Source organism: Neodiprion virginianus, chromosome 7 (assembly GCF_021901495.1).
Source record: "Neodiprion virginianus isolate iyNeoVirg1 chromosome 7, iyNeoVirg1.1, whole genome shotgun sequence".
In the NCBI taxonomy this organism is placed as follows: domain Eukaryota; kingdom Metazoa; phylum Arthropoda; class Insecta; order Hymenoptera; family Diprionidae; genus Neodiprion; species Neodiprion virginianus.
Genome location: NC_060883.1, coordinates 5,485,206 through 5,505,486, shown reverse-complemented (window position 1 = coordinate 5,505,486; position 20,281 = coordinate 5,485,206). Strand labels below are relative to the sequence as shown.

General features: G+C 37.3%; 1 protein-coding gene across 5 annotated transcripts in view; it reads left to right on the top strand.

The window, feature by feature from the left end:
* Nucleotides 1-19,214, top strand: part of LOC124308721 (uncharacterized) — a 46,148-nt gene extending 26,934 nt beyond the window's left edge. For all 5 annotated transcript variants that reach the window (XM_046771695.1, XM_046771692.1, XM_046771694.1 and 2 more), the window contains 6 exons: nt 1,765-1,922; nt 13,046-13,202; nt 14,578-14,874; nt 15,361-15,671; nt 15,746-16,077; nt 16,845-19,214. In XM_046771695.1, coding sequence (XP_046627651.1) covers nt 1,765-1,922; nt 13,046-13,202; nt 14,578-14,874; nt 15,361-15,671; nt 15,746-16,077; nt 16,845-17,499 — 1,910 coding nt within the window. In that variant the 3' untranslated portion in view covers nt 17,500-19,214. The remainder of the gene's footprint in view (nt 1-1,764; nt 1,923-13,045; nt 13,203-14,577; nt 14,875-15,360; nt 15,672-15,745; nt 16,078-16,844) is intronic.
* The last annotated feature ends 1,067 nt before the right edge of the window (nt 19,215-20,281 follow it).

Here is a 20,281-nt window from a genome sequence, read left to right as displayed (position 1 = left end):
GAGCGAGAGGTCCTTGAACCGCGCGCTTGGGGGAATCTGTCGATGCAGTGAGAGCGGAGGGTGTAGCTCGGCACAAAGAACTCAGGATCCACAGAATCCGGACCCTCGAGCCTCGAGGATTGTTATATTTAACGCTTGGTATTTTTTGCTGGTCGGCTGAATCCGACAGAAGAAATCGTCGAAATTTGTCCATCGGTAATTTGCCTCGCGGTTTTCCGTCTCGATGTTGTGAAAACGGCGTCTGATTGTCCTAGGCAAGAGACACTGCTCGGCATTGATGAGAAAAATTACAATTGTATTACAATAAATTTTTACCGAATCGAACATACATAAATATCACTTACACGGATTGTAAATAAAACGAAATCAAATACTATTTACAAATTCGGTTGGTATATTATTCCATTACAATTCACCATACGAATTACAAAATGCGAATGTAATTTGCATTTTTTCCTTCGTCCAAATTACATTTATATTTTGTTTCATTTTCTTATCACAAAATACAAACGTCAATTGTAATTTACATTTCAATAGTAAAATGTAAATTACAAATTGAATATGTAATTTGTAATTTACATTTTACTATTGAAATGTAAATTACAATTGACGTTTGTATTTTGTGATAAGAAAAATAAATTACAAATTGAATATGTAATTTGTAATTATAGTGTAATTAATTAGAAATCAGAGCTAGGCAATGCCGGATATGTACCGCCTGTGGGTAAGGTAGTTCTTTTATTTTCTTTTTTCTTTTTTCTTTTTTTCAAGCAAACTCAGCAGGTCAAGAGGAACTCACGAACGAGTTACTCGGCATTGGGACGCGTGCTTTTAGAACAAAGAGGAACTTCCGTCTGAGTTTATAACACGCCACCGCCTACTCTAGTCGTTGGGCTCTCCTAGAGATGGCCAAGATTGATTGCATCAAACACTACGTGCCGTATCAATCTCCTTGTTCGTAAAACAATGCCACCGTTGTCCGAGAGTCATTGCAACGTCATGGAATGATCGGTCAAATTAAAAGTAAAGAAGCCGCCTCCACGTAAGCTCTGGAAGATTGCATCGCGCATTTCTTGCTAACTTTGAATTAAAAAAGCTCGAAAAGCTTTACTTAAGAATCGTCAAGGGAGCCCGAAACAAAATTCTTGTTTTCGTATTTCGACCGAGGAAACTGCGCAGAAATTCATGGAATTTCTTTCGGCAGGGTGAAACAAGTTTCCCAATTACATCCTCAGAGACCTTTTCGTCCCGCGAAATTTAATCGACCGTTTTTGCCTCTGCCCTTCGACCACAGTCTTTTCGTCCTGAAGAAGAAAAGTTGAAAGTGCGCAATGCGCCGAGACTGCCTTCTTTCAAGGCATACAACGTCTCGACACTAATGGTTCCATTTTGTACCTGTCCTTCCTTTTCTTCTTTTTAAATCCCGAGTCTAGCCGTCGGCGTATTTTTTTACTAGAACGAAATACACACCGACGAAAGAACTTACACTCACGCTTTTTTTTATCTTCCTGGTTTTTTAGGAGTTATATAGTTTATCCTTGTGTTTTTATGTGGGTATCCATAACTGCATCGTGAAGATTAAAATCCTTGGATTTGACTTCAGATTTTCGGAAGCTTTCAATGATGACGTACTACTTCACACTCAATGGTTTTTGACGCTGATACGATACGTATTAGTTAGACCGAAATACGGCTTGAAGAAACAGAGAAAGAAGATTTATCACACAATTGCTGGAGTTAACATTGTTTTTATCGTGATTGCAGCTGAAAGCAGATGGGAGGAGCTGCATCCTGGAGGTGAAAGGCCATCCGCCTTGCAAGAACACAGTGCAGTCGCTTACAAGGATTGTCTCTACGTTTTTGGTGGGGAGCTTGGATTCTCAGCAGGCACAGAAACGCCGCTTTGGGTTTACAATGTGAAGGTAAGAAGCTACAATTTCACGTATTTGCGAAATCGACGTTACAGAATAAAGATACCCCAATGCTGTTGGGATTCTTGATTCCATAAGACGCCATTTTGTGATGCGCTGAATTTCTTTTAAACAAAAATCACGTTTTACTCTACATCGACTCAACGTCACAAAATGGAGGTCCAACAGCTTGCACGACATCTTCTGTCCTTTTTTATTTGAAAAATTTGCGTAAAACGATCAGCTGATTGCCTGCGTCGACGCCATGTTCGTTTAACTAGTGCTTAGAGCAACATGGCGTCGGTACGGGTGATCAGCTGATCTCTTCAGGCCAATATAACAAATACCAACGCGTAGAAAATATCGTGCAAGCTTTTGAATATTCATTATTTCGACGTTGAGTGAGAGAAGAGTAAAAAATATGCGTCAAAAAATGGTTTTATAATCAAATACGATCTAGCTGATTTGTGCTAAAAAAATCACTGCCGCCGAACGATGTCTTCTAATTAAGGATCGCAATAAACTGCGTTTGGTATTTGTTGTTACATTTGGTTAAAATGGTCAGCTGTTGTTCACCTAACCACGCCCGCATTGAGGTTTCCAATAGAATTCTTTCAATTCTTCGTAAGATTAATTATTTGGTAGAATGAAAGCGGCGCCGAATGAAACCTGAAAAAGAAGCCCTACCGGTATAAAAATTGGCCGGAATTCACCTCACGGAGAAATAAATTTCGCGACGCATTTACGACTGGACTCTGGGGCGTTCGAGATAATTACCTCCTATCCAGACGATGGGGGAGCCGCTTGCTCCGTGAAGACGTGTCTCGAATTTCCAGAGTTACAGCTGAAAATAAAAATAAATATAACGGGAATGCTGTAGGCAGCAGAAAAAAAGGGGGAAAATTAGAGTGAAATAGAAATCACAAAATGTCTACTCTTTTTTTTTTTTATCAACATTGGTAATCAATTTCCCTTATGCGATGATACGATTATAATAATCAATGCAATTACCGAATGTCGAAACTAACGGGTGATCATTTAAAATTTTATAAGCATATGATATATGATAAGCAGAAAATGGCTGCCGGTTTTTTTTTTTTGATCGAGTCTCATGTCGAGAAGCCTGAAGGGTGGGAAGGTTGTGATTATGCAATATTGATAGCGGGGAGAAGATCTTCCCTCCTTATTAAGGGGGTTCTTTTAACACCTTCCGTAACTCATGCTGTCTGCATTTCCATCCACCCCTGAAACTGCTGTAATATTTAGACCTTCAATTTCAACAACGGGGAGGTATCGAATTTTATTTCTTTTCTTTGGGATGGCTGTCTTTAATATAAAGTAAGTAATTCTTGTTGGTAGCATAGCAGAATGTATAAAAAAAAGGTGTCAACAATAATGAAAACAAAGTCTTGTACCCAACGAATTTCGAATTGAAAATTAGACACACGTTCAACAAAGCTTTATTCGATAATCCGAGTTCGTGATTGATTCTTTTTATAGAAAATCTAAGGTTGAGATAAGAGATCTTTTTTTTCACTCCATTAATTGCTTCACTGATTGTGAAAATAGTGCACCTTGTTTCCGGTCGACTTCGTTGAATGACCGTTTGTTTTCCACCCAAAGGTAATCAGACCTAGAACCGAAAATGAAAAATTGGGAAAAGGAATTCAGAGAGATTCAGAGGATTCATCCGTTCAAAATTATCCTGAACCTGAAACTTTTTTACTTCATATTTTCGTTGGCGAAAGGGACGTTGCTCGGCATTCGCCTGTCAAGTCTGAGTGATTTTATTACAGACTTTAAGTAAATCTTGATTATGTTAAGAAATTTATTCCGACCGTCATATTATGATCGAATAACATCGGACGAACGGTAATTCTGAGGCGTACAAATTTCAGTCCATGATTCGATTACTCGTTTATCGAAAGCATAGAAGAAAAGAGGATGTCGACACGTTACCGGACCATCCCTTCGATCCTGCAAAGAGTATTGCCCTGGCTTTTGGCAGGTCATCAATTGCCCCCATTGTCGTCGCAACTCCCCCCTGCAAAGTGTCGCACATCTGAGACCATTATTCTTCGAGGTGTCAAAAGATGAACTATTCTAGTTTTTGTCACAAGACGTGACATTGCATACCCATAAGAACACGGCCAAGGGTATAGTGACTAATAGACAGACCATCTAAATTGGAGATAGGTACGAGGTATCTTTCTTACGGTACCTACGTATATTCTAAATATCGAATTCAGATTAGACATTCATTTTGCTCCTAGGTTTCAAAGTGCTCTGATGTCATTGGCACTGCGTGATTCAGAACAGCTGAACACCCAAGTTTAATTTATAAATTTAGCGCCTATTTCAATGCAATATTAGACCCTACTTTGACGCTGAAAATCTTCGAAATCTCCCGATTTACCAAATTTAGGCTCAAAGTAGGGTCTGTTTAGAACCTCCTTTAACCCTCCATAACTGTATTCATATCAACTTGAAGGTCCTCTCATTAAAGGGGCTTTTGTATTTGTAAGAACGTTGGATAAATAAGTTGGAATGCAGTAACCAATTTCCAAATCTTATTGAAACTTACAAAAATTATGGTTTTATACGAGCCTTGGTAGGGTCAAATGTAGGCGTTAAATATCGACTCTGTCATAGTCGAGGTATGGAACATTAAAACGGGTGTGTTTCCTCTCCCAGACAGGGACGAGTAGGGCAGGTCCAGATAATTTCGGCTGTTCTAGCACCCCGAGAAAACCGCTAAATCAATAGCAACGTCATCGGTAACAAGTTTTACACAACCCTGTCCAATCAGCGTCCAGAACTTGAGTGACGGAGGGTTCCAGACAGCCCGGGGTGGAGGACATCCAGCAAGCGGGGAGCACTCTGAACATATTGATGCAATAGCGGTTAGGGTGCACTACATGCGCTATGTATCCGTGTAGAACGTCACCTCTTCAGCGAGATCAGATGGATGTCACGATGATGTCTTGGCTAGTAATCGAGTTTTCCCGTTCGTTCCCAAGTTGGAAAATAATAGACGAAGACAAATTCCCCTCGGGGATGATCCTTGAGACCCTGACAGATGCTGCCACTTTTAGGTACCATGGTGCGAAACAAATCGTTCCACCCTAAACAGGGTAGGAAGCAAAAACTCACACTGTCTTCTAATCGGCACGCGGATTCTCCTGCTTATTATTCCTCGACTTCCAGCCTCTTCTCCAGACCTTGGAAACTTTTAACCATGCGGTAATTATTGATCGAACCATGACTCGAGGCTTAATCGTTACAGGAAATTAAACAGCATCGATGATAGTCGCGTGACGATGACTAGAAGTTTTTTTTTTTTGTCTTCTCTTATGTTGCTCGATCGCGTGCGCCTCCTTCATCTTCGTGTGTATCTCAGGCGGAAATTTGATCTGCTGATAGGATAACGGCGGTAATGTGAAAATAGATTCGGGCCACATGCTTGTAAGTGAATTGAAACGAATGGGAAGTGTTTTCCCTTGTTTAAAATATGTTTATGGAACGATGAACGATGTTTAACCTGAAATCTCCCGAAATAACTAAACTATAATGCTGTGGTAAAGAAAGAAGGGAATATATTGTATATTATAATATATACTTGTATTGATAAATTATTATTAATTGATTGATGGAAAATTCTAGGCTTGTTTTTATCGACTATCTGCGGTAAAGATCAGAATCGTTTGCTCGAGGCGATGACGTTTCAATTTTACTCAAGATTTACAACGATTATCCCTCGCGTAAATGGCAATCTAGACGGAGGGTCGTTTTTGGCAACATCTGGTGCTAACGGCCATCTCCTTCTTGCCTAATGTCCCTGGGGGTTTCTTGAGTATATGGGCACATTACACGTGCACAGTTACATGCTACATGCGTATAGTTACTCGGTGCAAAAAAACTTGACTACTAATTACCGCGCGTCAGAATCAGTTTAAGCCTTTGAGTGGTAAGTATTCTTGACACCTATTTTATATCCATTTTTTTTTTGTATATTTAGAGAATTTTTCAACATATTTCTTTGCGCTTTTTTGCTACTTCTGATAGTATACTAACAGGGTTTCGATACTCGTGAGTAATTATTGCGATGTAATGTAAATTATTAGTTTTAGAAACAAATTGATTGAAAAAAGTGGTGAAAATTTAACGGAATAATTCGTTTTCGAGAAAGTTACACGTATAAATGTTTTATATAAATTTTAAGTTTTTTAGGTCGCTGATTACGGATCTGAAATCGGATTCTGAAAATTCTGCATACGGTTTTTGACCGTATTTGATTAGATTTGAAATTTTTATCTGCCATATTGAATGTGCCATCTTGAATATTGCAAAATTTTATATCAGATTCGTAATCAGCGACCCCCAAAAAGCCTTGCACAGAGTTTTTCGACTAGATTCGATCAAATTTCAAATTTCGTCCGCCGTATTGGATCCACAAGCTTGAATTTCTGAAATCCGATTTCAAATTCGTAATCAGCGAGTCCAGAAACCTGGAATACAATCTTGTTACAAAAATTGACTCAGCAAAATAACGTGTGACTCAAAGGGTTAAGCTCAGAAAAATATGGAACAAGAAGATATTCTACAGTTGAAAAATTTACAGAAGATATTATAATCCAAGTGTGTACAATAGTATGTAATTGGTCAAGTTTATTCAGGCTGTAAAATAAAAGTACAGAATCGACTAATGCTTTTCTCGACGAATGATTACGACAACGTGTACCTAAGACGTTCTCATAATTTTCTCTTCTCTTCTTTTCAAATTCCCTGCAATATTTCAACTTTGTTAAAAAATTATGCGAACGCGAAATAACTTTATACACAGTTTCAACGCTTTGTCCAACGAAATAGCACGTATGCAAAATCAGAAACAAAGAAAGGGACCGAAAGAATCGTTGTAGAAATTTCTTTGCTCTGGTATGTATGTACGTAGGAAAGGTTGAATACTCGACTTCCTTTTGTGTCTTATACTCCTTGCGTACGGTATTACATGTACAACACACGTCGTTGAATATTACAGCTGGTCTCGGTTCGAAGGGAAAAGGTGAGGAAGTCAGCGAGAAAATGGTGCGAGACGACATGCCCCAGGAGGGTAAACTTCTCGAGTATACGTGTGCTGCGATATTGCAGCAGCAGCTACATATTTCTCATCCATGGAGGGATTCTTCTCATTTTTCTCTCTATCTCTCTGCTCTCGCCCCCCGTGCCTTTAAAACTTCGTATCTCTCCCCCGTAATCTTTTTGCATACCGTACATATTGGACTGTATAAAAAAATGAATGTACTATTTTTTATTGCAAAATTCAAGTTGAACATATCGTTCCAAATTACGAAAAAAGAATAATATTAATATCCAGAGGTACATCATCGCGATTTTCTATTTTCCATTTGAATAATATGGGAAAATATTTATTTTTTGTTTTAAACTTTGGAATTTTGTAACCCGTCTACTACACATTAGTTTACCGATCAGACTAGAACGTATACTTGTAGAGAATTGAGTATTCGAATGAAATTTTTTTATTTCATATTCTTGTAGATTGGAAAAAAATATTTTGGACGTATTTTTTTATTTTTTCGATTGAATCAAAATTGCCATTAATATAACAGATTTAAAACTATAACATTGTGACGTCACCCGTGTTAAGATATATCTCTATATATATTAAAATCAGTGAAATTCAATCACCTATAACATGAAAAATTATCATTTTTGACTAAAAACAAAAAAATACGTCCTCATTATTTTGGCTTGCACTGCATTATGCACCCCTAAAAATGGGAAAAAAAATTTCATTCAAATACTCAATTCAATGCTCTACAAAAAAGGTCCTATATCATTTTGTGATAAATCTACTCTTTCAAAAGTTATTCAAGGTCAAATGTCGACAAAGGATCTCAAATAACTTTTAATAGAGTGGATTTATTATACAATGATAAGAGATTTTTTTTCCAGAGCGTTCAATTCCCTACAAATATACGTTCCGGTCGTTTTTCTCTCTTTACTCGTCAATTCTAAGGTCGGAAATAATCATCTAACACTGTAGTATATAATGTATTGTTTTATCGATACTTTTATCGCTGTATAGGAAATCACGAAACTGTGATTGTGTTATGCTTCCTTCCTGAAGACCTCACTTCGAAAATCACGACTATAGAAATCGGTGAACCAAAAATTTTTACCTATTTTTATTAATTTTTATAGGAAATAATCGCACGTCATGCATTAAATGAATTATTACGTCTCTTTGAAAATACAATAACATAATATCACGTGAATTATAAATAAACGCTTATAGATATAGATGCTTTATTTCAAATCATTTAGAAACGGTAAAAAATCTGTAAGTCAACTCGTTCGATTACATTCTCATACGATGGTTCACTTTATTCGAAAGACTATTTTCTATAAATTCACTGAATTTTCATTTATTTTTCAGTTTTCTATTTTGAGAGAAAACATTAATTATTTAATAATTATTACACCAATTGATTGATAAATAATTCGCGAAATAAATGATCAACCTTGCCAACTTTCTCACAATTAAAGGACCGGATTTTTCAAACAATGAAAGACATATTTCGAAGTTTGATTTTGAGATTAAAATTTCAACTTCTGATCTGACATGAATTTAAAAATGTTTGCTCATCGTTACGAGGAAATCCTTTGTAAAAATATGTTATACAAGATATTAGCCACAGTTCAAAATAAGTTTGAAAGAAAAAAAAAAAAAATTGAAATATTTAATATCAAAATCGAAGAATTACAAAATCTACGAACGATTTATTTTACGTGACTGTTAAAAATTTGGATAACATCTCATCTCCTTACGACATTTAAATATACTGCTTCGAACGTGGATTTTATCCCCATAATTTCAGCCCTTTGCAGGGTTGGCTTCTACTTTATCGTGTTGCTATGGCGACCGTTCGTTCATTTGTTTTTAATCACTGAACTGATGAAAAAGTGAGAGTAGTTACAAGGGGCGGGGGGTTCCCCGTTTTGCCGACTCCGTTCTGTGATTCCCCTCCTTTACATGATTTCCCTCCTCTCCAAGTACCAGGCGTTTCAAAGAATTCAGCACTAATTACGAATGCAGTTCTCCCAAACTTACTTGCTTCAAAATTCAAGTCGAGCACACTTCACGTGTCGTTTTTCATGTGAAAGTACATGTTAAGTATCTACTAGTTAGTCATGTACTTGGAAAAAAAAATCTGTGCACAATTTTACAGTAATAGAAAAAATAATTCCTACTGGCGTACATAAGAATCGTAAAAATTTTATAGCATTGCGTTGTCGAAGATTCCAATCAGAACGATAAGAATGTTTAAACTCTTATGTTTTCAATCCAACTTTAATGTTTACGAGCACATTTACTAGATAATCAGATTACGAGAGATTATCTAAAGAAACATTCGATAAATTTTTCATGACGGTATTATGTACAGTTAATAACGTGTAAACTGTATTCCAATTGACGAAAATCTGTCGTAACGTAATTGAACAAATTTATTTTAACTTTCTACGTTTCCGTTGAATAATCTTTTCTCGTATCTTTGATATGATTAATCTTACAGCTTGTGTAATTCAAATTTGCTTAGATCCATTTTTGTCAAATAGTATGAACGGTATTTTAAGTCATTCGTGAAAGTCAATCATTGGCGCCAATCATTTTCCCTGAAATCATTTACACAGTTTTATTTCGTCATTTTTTTTCCTAACTTCTAATTCAAAGTTTTCAGACATTTTCACCCTTAAATTTCTCAGTAGATGCTCGGGTCTATAAACTCCAATGTATCGAGTGATTGAATAGTGTGACTATATGCTTGGACGACACTACCTCACGTAATTACTTTCGTCACTGTCCTCCACCCCCAACTGGCTGCAGTCTTCTTACCCTCGAGGGTAAAAGCTCTATGATTGCCACTACACATCAAAAGAACCAACTCGAATATCTCTCGTGGCGCAGAACGCCTGCAGAGCAAATGCAGGCCAGCTCGACAAGCTTTTTTGAAGGAACGCCTTAATCTCCAGGATATTGAAAGAATTCACTCAAACAAGCGCGAACATTAAATCAATCGACAAATGAAATCGAACGCAGTGAGATATAAATTTCTCTAATTCCGTATATCGATCAATATGCTTGTTTGTATCATTTGTTGAGAAGAAACACAGACCTGGATTAAAAATTTGTTGAATAACTAAAGACATAGAAAATAAAAGTCAAACTTATTCACTGCAATATTTCTACGAATAGTTGACCAGCACTAATGTTTACAATCTGAAGGGTGAAAAATTGACAGGCGCTTTGCCGGAAGTGGAAAATTGAACTTCTTAGAATTCATATTTTACGGAAAGTTGTGATACGTGAACAAGTTGACAGGATATTATATCTGATGTGGTCGAAAAAAGTTTGACAGTAAACGTAACAGAGAATTGGCAAAGAAACGTGAACTTGTGTGAAAAATATTTGTTGGAAATATGGAAAATATTTGTCTGGAAAGTTGAAAAATCATTCGTCCGTGATAAATTAACCCGTACGTTGTAAGTAAAATACTTGAAATCGCAAAGTGCCGTAAATTGTGCAGGAAAGTGAAAGAAAACAATATCGTTCGAGGAAAAAACTTCTCCACGGAACTTGTGGTACAAGTGTCGTTATTATATGCATTCAGAAACAAGTTCAACAATGTCCGGGAAAAGAGGGCCGCAGAAAATGGGTCGACAAAGTTTCAAAGTCCTGAAATGTTAAAATCTTACACTGAGAAAAACTTTTACTTCCGGTTATCGTTCAGTCCTTAGCTATTTTCATTTTTTATCAGAATCGAAAAATATAGTTCTAGGTAGAAAATAAAAATTAGTTTTCTAGCTGTTACCAGAAAGTTTAGTGTCCGTTACTATTCTCTCTCATTACGATCACTGTTACTACATTTTCTTGCAACTGTTGCGGAAATTTAATGCTTGTGCAAGAATAAATTGACGTTGAAGCCTTGTTTAGGTAAAAATGTGGAGTAAACCTCACAAACTGATTTTGCGTTGCGATTACCAAAAAAGGATCGACAGTAGCGCAAAATGTTTACGCGTACCTCGTTTTTTTAACGATACCTGTTTTACTCAATTTTTCTAGTTTCTATAACAAATGAAATTGTTCTCAGTGTATAATCGAATTACTGTATCAGTTGTCAAAACTGACACGTGATAAGATTATCACGTTTATTTTTATAACATATCCGAAATCTCGTAAGAAAGAATTGTCTTTTTTATGATTCGTTTCTCTGATTTTTTTTTTTTTTGTTTTTTTATTAAACAGTGGCAGTAATTGTTGCCTTAGAATTTCTCAGGATGATAATTTCGCTGTTTGATGCACATTCTAAAACGAGCCAGAGCAAATTTTCAGTGAGTCGTGTTACACGTGCTCGGGGATTATATTTGCAATCAACTTTCCAATTCCCTAAATCTAGGGCTCGAGTGATTTTAACGATTCACCGAGCATTAAGGGTTCTCTGACGCCGTCGCGACGCTCCGGGGGAAGGCTTTTATACCGCACACGTACTAACAGAAACAGAACACATTTTTCATACTTCAGAATATTACGACCTTCCAGGAAGATCTGGCCTACAATAACAATAAAATATTGCCCCGAAGATTGCGACGTTTTTCACAAAGTAACTGTAATTGAAAAAATGTTTACACAAAGGCGGCTCTTTAAATAATTATTATCGCGAATCGATAATAGATAAAAACAAACTTCGAGTATGGAATATTTGCTTTTCGTTTTATGGAATACAAACTTTTGTGAAAATATCAATAAAGTTTTACGGATTTAACTCTGCCGCTTAAAGGCAGTTTGTAACTCGAGTAAATGAACCAGAACGCGTTGAATGACATGCGTTGAGGATTCGCAGATACACACCAGACAAGTGTACTTCTTGTTCAATAAACGGATACCATTCTAATATCTTCCAAAAGCTTGATTAATATTCTCTTTGTACAAATTACACATTTATAGTCAAGATTTAGATCAATTTAGAATTAAATCTTATGCATCATTTTTGGCGCCATGATTTTTCTTCGCCTTACAAACATACATATTATACGATAATAGATCAAGTCATATTTTCATGATGAAGAGATTTGAATTCCTTGAAACAGATCGATTACAAATATCCAGATACGTTTGTGATTGTTCTAATTAACTGATATTCGATTTTTCAGTTTCAAACGCACTTCTTGTAACAGAGAGACTTTTTTTTTCTAAAAAAAAAAAAACCTCAACGATAGTGAGCGAGAAACTTGTACGTATCGAACAAAGAGATATTTCAAGTGTGTCAGGCGATGAGGAAAAAAGGAATTGGCGAATTTTCATACCCTTTATCAAAGGCTTCCTCATGACTTCATCCCCTCGCGCAGATCCTGCGATCCTTTGTCAGTCCGATCAGCTAGTCACTAGTGACTAGGCCCTACTTAACCAACTATTGATCATATCCCGTTCCCCCTCGCCACGCGTCGTCATTGACAAAATTTCTATACCCATTGTGAATGCCCACCCCTTAATCTTCGAAGAATATGAAAATTGCGAAAGCTCGTCATTAGTTTATCAGACAGAAAAAAATAAATTAGAGAAAAAAATTATATCAATGATGAGAACGATCTTCCAACAGGGCTGGTTACCTTTAAGTCAACTTTAAAAATCAAGCATGAAACGGTGATCATTCTCCCCCTTATTGCGGCCCTAAGCTTGGGAACAAGCCACCTTGGCGCCTACTGATAGGCAACCGAAGTTACAATTTGCCATTTCACAAATGAAATTATGATGCCCGGTTGGTTGCCTATCTGCAGGCGCCAATGTAATTTGTTTCCATATTCAGGCCCGCGGTACATGTAACGAGCTCATAATAATGATAAAAATACATCGTGCTGACATATTAAATCGGTTACGGTGATTACGGAACAATTCAAAAATTTGTCGAGACTTTCCATTATTTTAAATCGCATATCGACTCAAATTTCTCAACGACAACTAGTTACAAAGCCACAAAGGCAAGCAAATAAATAAAACACGACTACTGTTAGTATTTACTTAAAATATTGACGTCCTTCATTTCTTTGTTCCATTTCAGAACAACTCTTGGAGAAAAATAAGAGCACAAAGAGGCTGCGCAGTGCCGAGAGGACGCAGAGGACACACCGCCCTCGTTCATCGAGGACAGATGTTGATATACGGTGGCTATCAGGACCTTCGTGGGAGTTCACCGGAGCTGTGGGCCTTCCACTTCGGTAACTTGACCTGCAGGATATGTTTATCGATTTATCATGAAACTCATGTCACTTGATCAGTCTCTGCGTCAATATTATATCAGTCCATAAACTCATGCGCGGCTGGAATAAGCGACATGTAAAACACTCGATGATACCGCTGTAAAATGTTGCGTCATATTTTTGCCGACCTTTATAATGATTCAGCTCAATTCTGCGCCTATGATTTCTTTCAATATTTTGTCTGAAGCTGTAAAGAATTACGAGCACGCTTGCGGACTGTCAGAAAAAAGCTTTTTATGGCATGAGAAGGCCTCACTTTTTGTAAACAATTTCAGTTTTGCGACTCCTGCGGGATACCCTTAATCTCCATAATTTTCAGCCGCTCCTAACCACAGGTCGATGGGCCGGAAGCCGTTTGACGTTTGAGTGGCCCATTAACCTGACATATTGAGCATGAATCGCATCGTTGAAACAGACTATATTTCACATCTGAACTGCGGGATGTCATATCGTCCGTATGAAATTCCTCTGGCTGAAATCGTGAAGGCTGAAACGACGTGTATTCCGCAAGCCGGACAGGACGAATTTTCTGTTATATAAGGCTTTTTTCCCATTGCCTCATAATGCTTACAGAGGGTCCTGCGTAACTTTATACGCGACAAGTGATCAGAAATATATTATTCTCTTATAGTCTACTTTGTGCCAAATGTCACTATAAACCTTTTAACGTTTATTATAATATGTATAATATGTATAATAAACGTTAAAAGGTTTATAGTGATATATATATATATATATACATATACACGTAACGTTCATGCACGGTTCATTGTTTTATGATGGCTAAATAGTGCAGCGTGCCTTTTGCAAAGTATAAAACAAAAATGAAGTTCCGTAAAAATTATAATACCATAGGAAAAAAAATGGTCTCGTCATATTATTACACATTGTCGGATTTGAAATCTAGCTGTCTATGCAATGGTCAGGTCTTATAACATTCTATATCGAATTTATTTGTGGAAATGCTGCATCGGTGATTTAAGTGAGGAGTAATGTCCACATGCATGCAATTCAGAGTATATTTGACCAATATCTGCCTGCATTTATGCAATTCAGGGTACATTTCACCGATCGACATTTCTCAGATGCCATAATGCAAGGGTATTTCGGTGATATGTACTCTGAATTGCATAGATGCAAGCGGATTTACCTCTGCATGCTGAATTGCTCACGTAAGATTTCCACGAATCAACTCGGTATAATCTTACTTGGATAAAATATCAGAGATTTGAACATAATTCATAATTACATGCGATTATGTCTAACAATCAATTCTGATGTCTGATGTGATGAGATGTGATTAAAAAAAAAAATATTATTACACTATGCGCAGAAACGGAATCATGGCATTTACTCTCATCAAGCGAATGCGGCCCGGCAGCACGGCACAAGCATTCGGCAGTGCTTCACGAAGACGCGGTTTACATTTATGGCGGTATGACCGATCTGCAGGAGAGAAGCGACTGCTGGCGGTGGGACGTAAATACAGCTTCGTGGTGTTTGCTCAAAAGTAAACCTGGCCCAGGACCTCTTCACGGACACGCTGCATGCAGGTTGCCCAGCTGCATGCTTCTGTTCGGTGGTGAAAGCGGCGGGCTGCCCACCAACGAACTCTGGAGGTTTCATTTCGGTCAGTATATACTTAGAAAAATCGTCTCCTGCCTAAATAGATTTACATGTAGACAAGAGCATATCACCAGAAAGCGGTTCAAGCCAAACGTTAGCTAGCAAGAAATAATCGAGAGCCAAAATTGTAACGCGAAGTACACAGAGAGGATATTGGTGGTCACGGATTTTGAGAGCGCTAATTTTTAGAACAAACCTGTTATTAGGATTATCACTTTACAATGTGTCATCTGGTGGGAAAAAATCAAACTAATACAACCAGGCTAACAGCTGACCGTTGGGCGTATTTTTTCGCGTGTGGATAGTAGAACGGGTATATTATTGATTATGTTAACTTAATTTATGTGACATGAGTAATTTGAAACCCCAAGAATTACGATTTTCCTTAATTAAAATAAAAAACTTAGGTTATGTGGTGATAAAATGGCGCCGAAAGCCAGGCTCTGACGTCACGAGGACAGTTTCGAATACAATATGGAATGATTTTCAGGTACTGAGACTTGGGAGAAACTTTGCGTACCTGGGCTGAAGCCACAACCAAGAGCGGAAAGTGTGGCTCTGGCCGTTTCCGAGCTTCTACTTCGAGGCTCGTGTATCGATCATCCCAAGGCTAGATTCCGAAGCCAAAGACCCAGGCTATCGTCGAACAGGATCTCACCGTCTGAGGCCCCGACAAGGCCCAGTTTTCTCAAGGAAATCTCGAAACTGTCGCAGATAAACCTTTCGAGGTTGAGCCACCCAGCGAAGTGCAGCTACTCTGTGCTCAGCGGCCAAGAAGACAACGAAGAGAGCCCAAAAGATGTACGTAATTACTCTCATAGATTTTTTCGCCCCCTTTCCTAAGATCATTGTAAACCAAGTGAAACCATTTCCAGATGAATTCGTACTACCCATTTCAACAAGTCGACGTCGAAGTGGCCGAGCCAACGACAGGGATGGTCAAATCCCGCAGTGCCAACGCGCTGGCTAAACGACGACAAAAACTTCCCGAAACTCAAAAAACAGCGGAGCCCCGTTCGACGTCGGGAATGATCCGTGATCCGATTTCTGTGCCAAATTTTCGGGCTCTAACATTGCCTACTCCAGTGCTCACCCCCGTAGAAGCCGCGAGGCTAGTTTTCGTCGACCCAGATGAAGATACCGATGACGAGTACAACAAGGATCCACCAACCACGAGACTCATCGAAGTTGCCGAGGCGGAGCCAAGGTACTTTCGAGTTTTAAAAACAAAGTGAATCTCGAATAGGTATAGATTGAGATCTTTGATGCCTGGTTATATAAAGCAATATGGCGTCGAACTAGGCAATCAGCTGATCGTTTTCAGTAAATTTTACAAATATCAAGGCACAGAAGACATCGTATAAGCTGTTAGACTTTTATTCTGAAATATTGAGACTATGTAGTCAGTCATGCACAAGATATGCGATAAAAATCTCTTTCATCATCAAATATTCAACACAGTTGGTTAGGTGCAGATTTTATTACCACCAAATGGCATCTTCTGAATTTCAGGATCCTGATGAAAGAAATAATAGCGTCGATTTCTCAGCTAAACTTGAGACAAGGAAAAGACTTGATTTTGTAAACTTGACCGTACAATAAAAAAAAAAACGGCTAATTTATCAAATATCGTAAGCAAATATGACGGACAAAAAGTTTTGTTAATTCAAAGAAATAAAGTACCACTTGATAGGACAGTTTTTTTATAGAATCAAATAATATTCATTTATTGAACCAGGAAAACATTCATTTTTTCGCCGATTACGGGAAAAGAAATTAAAATTCACCGAAAGGGCCGATTAATCGATTACCGGAGAGGAAATACGAATGAAAATTTCGAATAATCGGTTGGTCTATTGATTGAAGAAAACAATTACCCAGAGCTTACGATTGATCAAGTAATAATAAAAACTTCAAATATAATCCGAACCTGTTCTCAGAATCGGATATAAAAATCCACTCAAAATTTTCCAGGGATTTTGCATCAGTTCATCAGGCTTACCAGCCACCAACGCGTGGCGACAGTTACAGTTCCCACCTCTACGAGGCAGTTCAAACCCCGAAAACTCCGACTACAACGAAGATTCCAACCTCTGCATCGGTGAGATTCGCGGACCTCGAAGAGGGGGAGGAATCGACCTCTGATTACGCGAGCATCGAAGCCCGTAGTCCCGGTGATCCTCTGGGTGACGATGACTGGCCCAAAAAGTCGTCGAAGCAAAAGATAATCCGTGAAGGACAGTTCGGATTCTGCAATCCGAATTATCTGGGCCTCGAAATGAACGTCGACGCGAAATACGCCAAGATGCTGAACAGTCCGCCTGACAGCGTCCTCGAGGATGGACCAGGCCGTTCGGCCTCCCAGACATTCGAGGAACTCCTTGAACTGCAGGAAATGAGACCTCGGGCTCCGCCGAAGAGCCTGCCCTTAGGATCACCCTCGAGACGAGCCCTCAGCGCCTCCAGAGCCGAGAGACAGAGGGCCAAAATGGCCGCCACAGAGACGAACACACCAGGACCTGCACCGCTCTACGTCTTCTTGGTTGGCGGTAAGGAAAAGGGTCAGGTGACCGTATTCGCCAGGCCCGTTTCATTGTGGAAGTTGCAACTCGCCCCGCACATATTCTGAATCGTACTTATACATATAATTAGCTGTATTATTTGTGGTATATAAGGCTCAAGTATCATCGCTGTCCAGTGCCAAGATTATGTATACTTATGTTTTTCCAAACGTAAGGCTACAGCAGCTGCAAACTCTCTTCGATCTTATGACTGAACGAGCTGGTTTTTTTTTCCTTTTTTCTTTTTTTCAACAAACGAAGCGACTCAGTTTAACAGGTTTTGGGGTCAAATTCGTAAGGCCGAAATGATAAGGATATCATTTAAGGGTAAGGAAAAGATTCTAAGAGGATTAGAAAATCGAACGGTCATAACATAGAATTTTCAGAAACGTGACAAACTGTTTTATTGTATTTTACAATACAGATTATTTTAAAATGTAAAACAGTAAAGTTAAAATGTATAACAAATTGAAGTATAGAACCGTCAGAATTCTAACAATTTTATTTTATGGCTTGCTATATTGTCATGCATTCTGACGATTCCGCATTTTAACTTTCATACTTTCATACTTCTGACCTTTCTTCATTCTATGACGATTTGTATGAAACTGATTTTAGCCTCTTTAAAAATTCGATGTTGTGACCCGTCTATTTTCTGATCTTTCTACATTTTTACCCCCAGCCATCAATTGCATCGAAATTTCTCCAAATCCGAGTTTCATTTTGAGCAAAGGTACAAAAATCTGTGTGAACTTAATTCATTCCTTACATGTGGAATAGAGAGAAGATTTATATCAATTGAACCCGAAACAAAGTTGTGTTGGAGTGAAGCAGCAAGAAATTTGAAAATCACCGTCGAACATCAACACCAAAAGTATAATGAAATTCTTGATACGATATTCCCCAGTCAGCCAAATGATAATGGCTGTAAAAACACAATTATACCTAATTGAGATTAAAAAACTAATAACTTATCAAGTCAGAAAATACCGAACGATTGCTAACTTGACTCTGCAATTATTGCGGCGAGTATTCGATGTATTAACTATATAACGTTAAACACAAATTAGTGCCACTTATCTTAAAATTTATAGCTCAAAGGCTTAGGGCATCGTCAAAGCACGAAGCAATATACTTATCTATGTATTACTCAAGTTCATGACAAAGATATGAAAATCATTCAAAAGGGACTGATATGCGCCAAATTATAAATACCTACGTTGGTACTGAAAGTAACCGATATACGTAAAGTATAAACGTGAAGCGAAAGATAGTAGGTCAATTACAATGTTCTGTAAAAATTGTCACTAATACTGTTTGGAGGTGTTCAAAAGATTTCACGAAAATACCTTCTCTTAGGCTTTCTTCGAATGTTAATCGTAAATCAAAAATTCGAATCTCCGAAAACTGACGTAATAATAAATGTATTAATGAGATCGTAGCGACACCAAAATATCTGAAGAACAGAATTTTTCATGAAAAAATTGCCTGTGGTAAGAACAAAATCGAATAACCGAAATATGTAATACCTTGTAGAAAAATATCAGAGTTGTGTAACAAATTAAAAAGAAATATTTTCAGCAAGATAGCAAATTATATTAGACAATGATGCAATGTTTTACATTCCAATTTTTTTTTCAAATACCGCGTAATTAATAAGATGAATGAGCTTACTTTGTAATAATAGGGGTAACTCAATCATAAATATAAACACAACATAGAAAGTACAGTTCATGGAATTATACAACTCCACTATTATCTTATACAGTTTAAATCCAGATGCAACTATCCGACAAATAATTCTAGCTTTCTACTGGAGTACATCAACAGTAGTTAGACGTAAAACTATCAATTTTATTGTTGACCATCACAACATAATATGGTGAATCTACATGTGATAATTATTTTTCTGTTATGTAGATTAAGCATACTATCAAATGCTGAAGTATTCGATTTACATAATGCAATAAAAGATATTGAAAAAGGATCTAAATCTCAACATCCAATCAAGAAATACATTAATTTCTATAATTGCATAGAACTTCTTTGGATTTCAAAATTTAATTTTATTTTGAACCTGTAGCTGGAATTGAATTTAATGCACACGATCGGTATTCTTTTTTAAATTCAAAAAAAATTCAGAGATTTCAAAATTCAACCCCCAATTTGAAAGTTTCAAAAACGTCAACAAAAAATCAAAAATTAGCAAGTTATATTTTATTTTGATGCGAAAAAAGCTTGTTTTCAAAATGCATTCAAATCCAACTTTGGCATCGATTAGATTGAATCCGTAAATTATTAGAAATCGTAACGTGTGACTTTGGTGAAACCGTTTCAAAACTATCTACTGGAAACGAATAAGGCTTCATTGAATACACTAGTACTAATTTTAACGAAATATACTAAAAAATTTCAGAACAAAAGACGGGAGTATTTTGGTCGTTCGGGATCTATTGGATGTTGTAATATTATAGGCATAGTTGTTACATAGAAATAAATTGGTTAGATAATCGTAATATTTAGTCGAGAAGATGAATCGGTTAAATGGATGTCGAACCTATTTTTACAGTTTGACTGTAAACATTTTGTAGTACATCGCCTCTTAACAAAATTAGTTACTCGATCGAAAATACAATTGGACATACTTTCACAAAAATTTGATATCCACGTACTGAATCAAAATTATTCCTAAGCAACAGTGTCAGGAAAAAATAACCGTTGTCAAGAAAAATATGCGTGTTTCCATTTATTTTTACATGCGATAACTAGTGAAAATTGGAGTAAAAAACAGAAAAATACCACGAATCATCCAATTACGGTACAACAAACACATAACTTCAACCGATTATT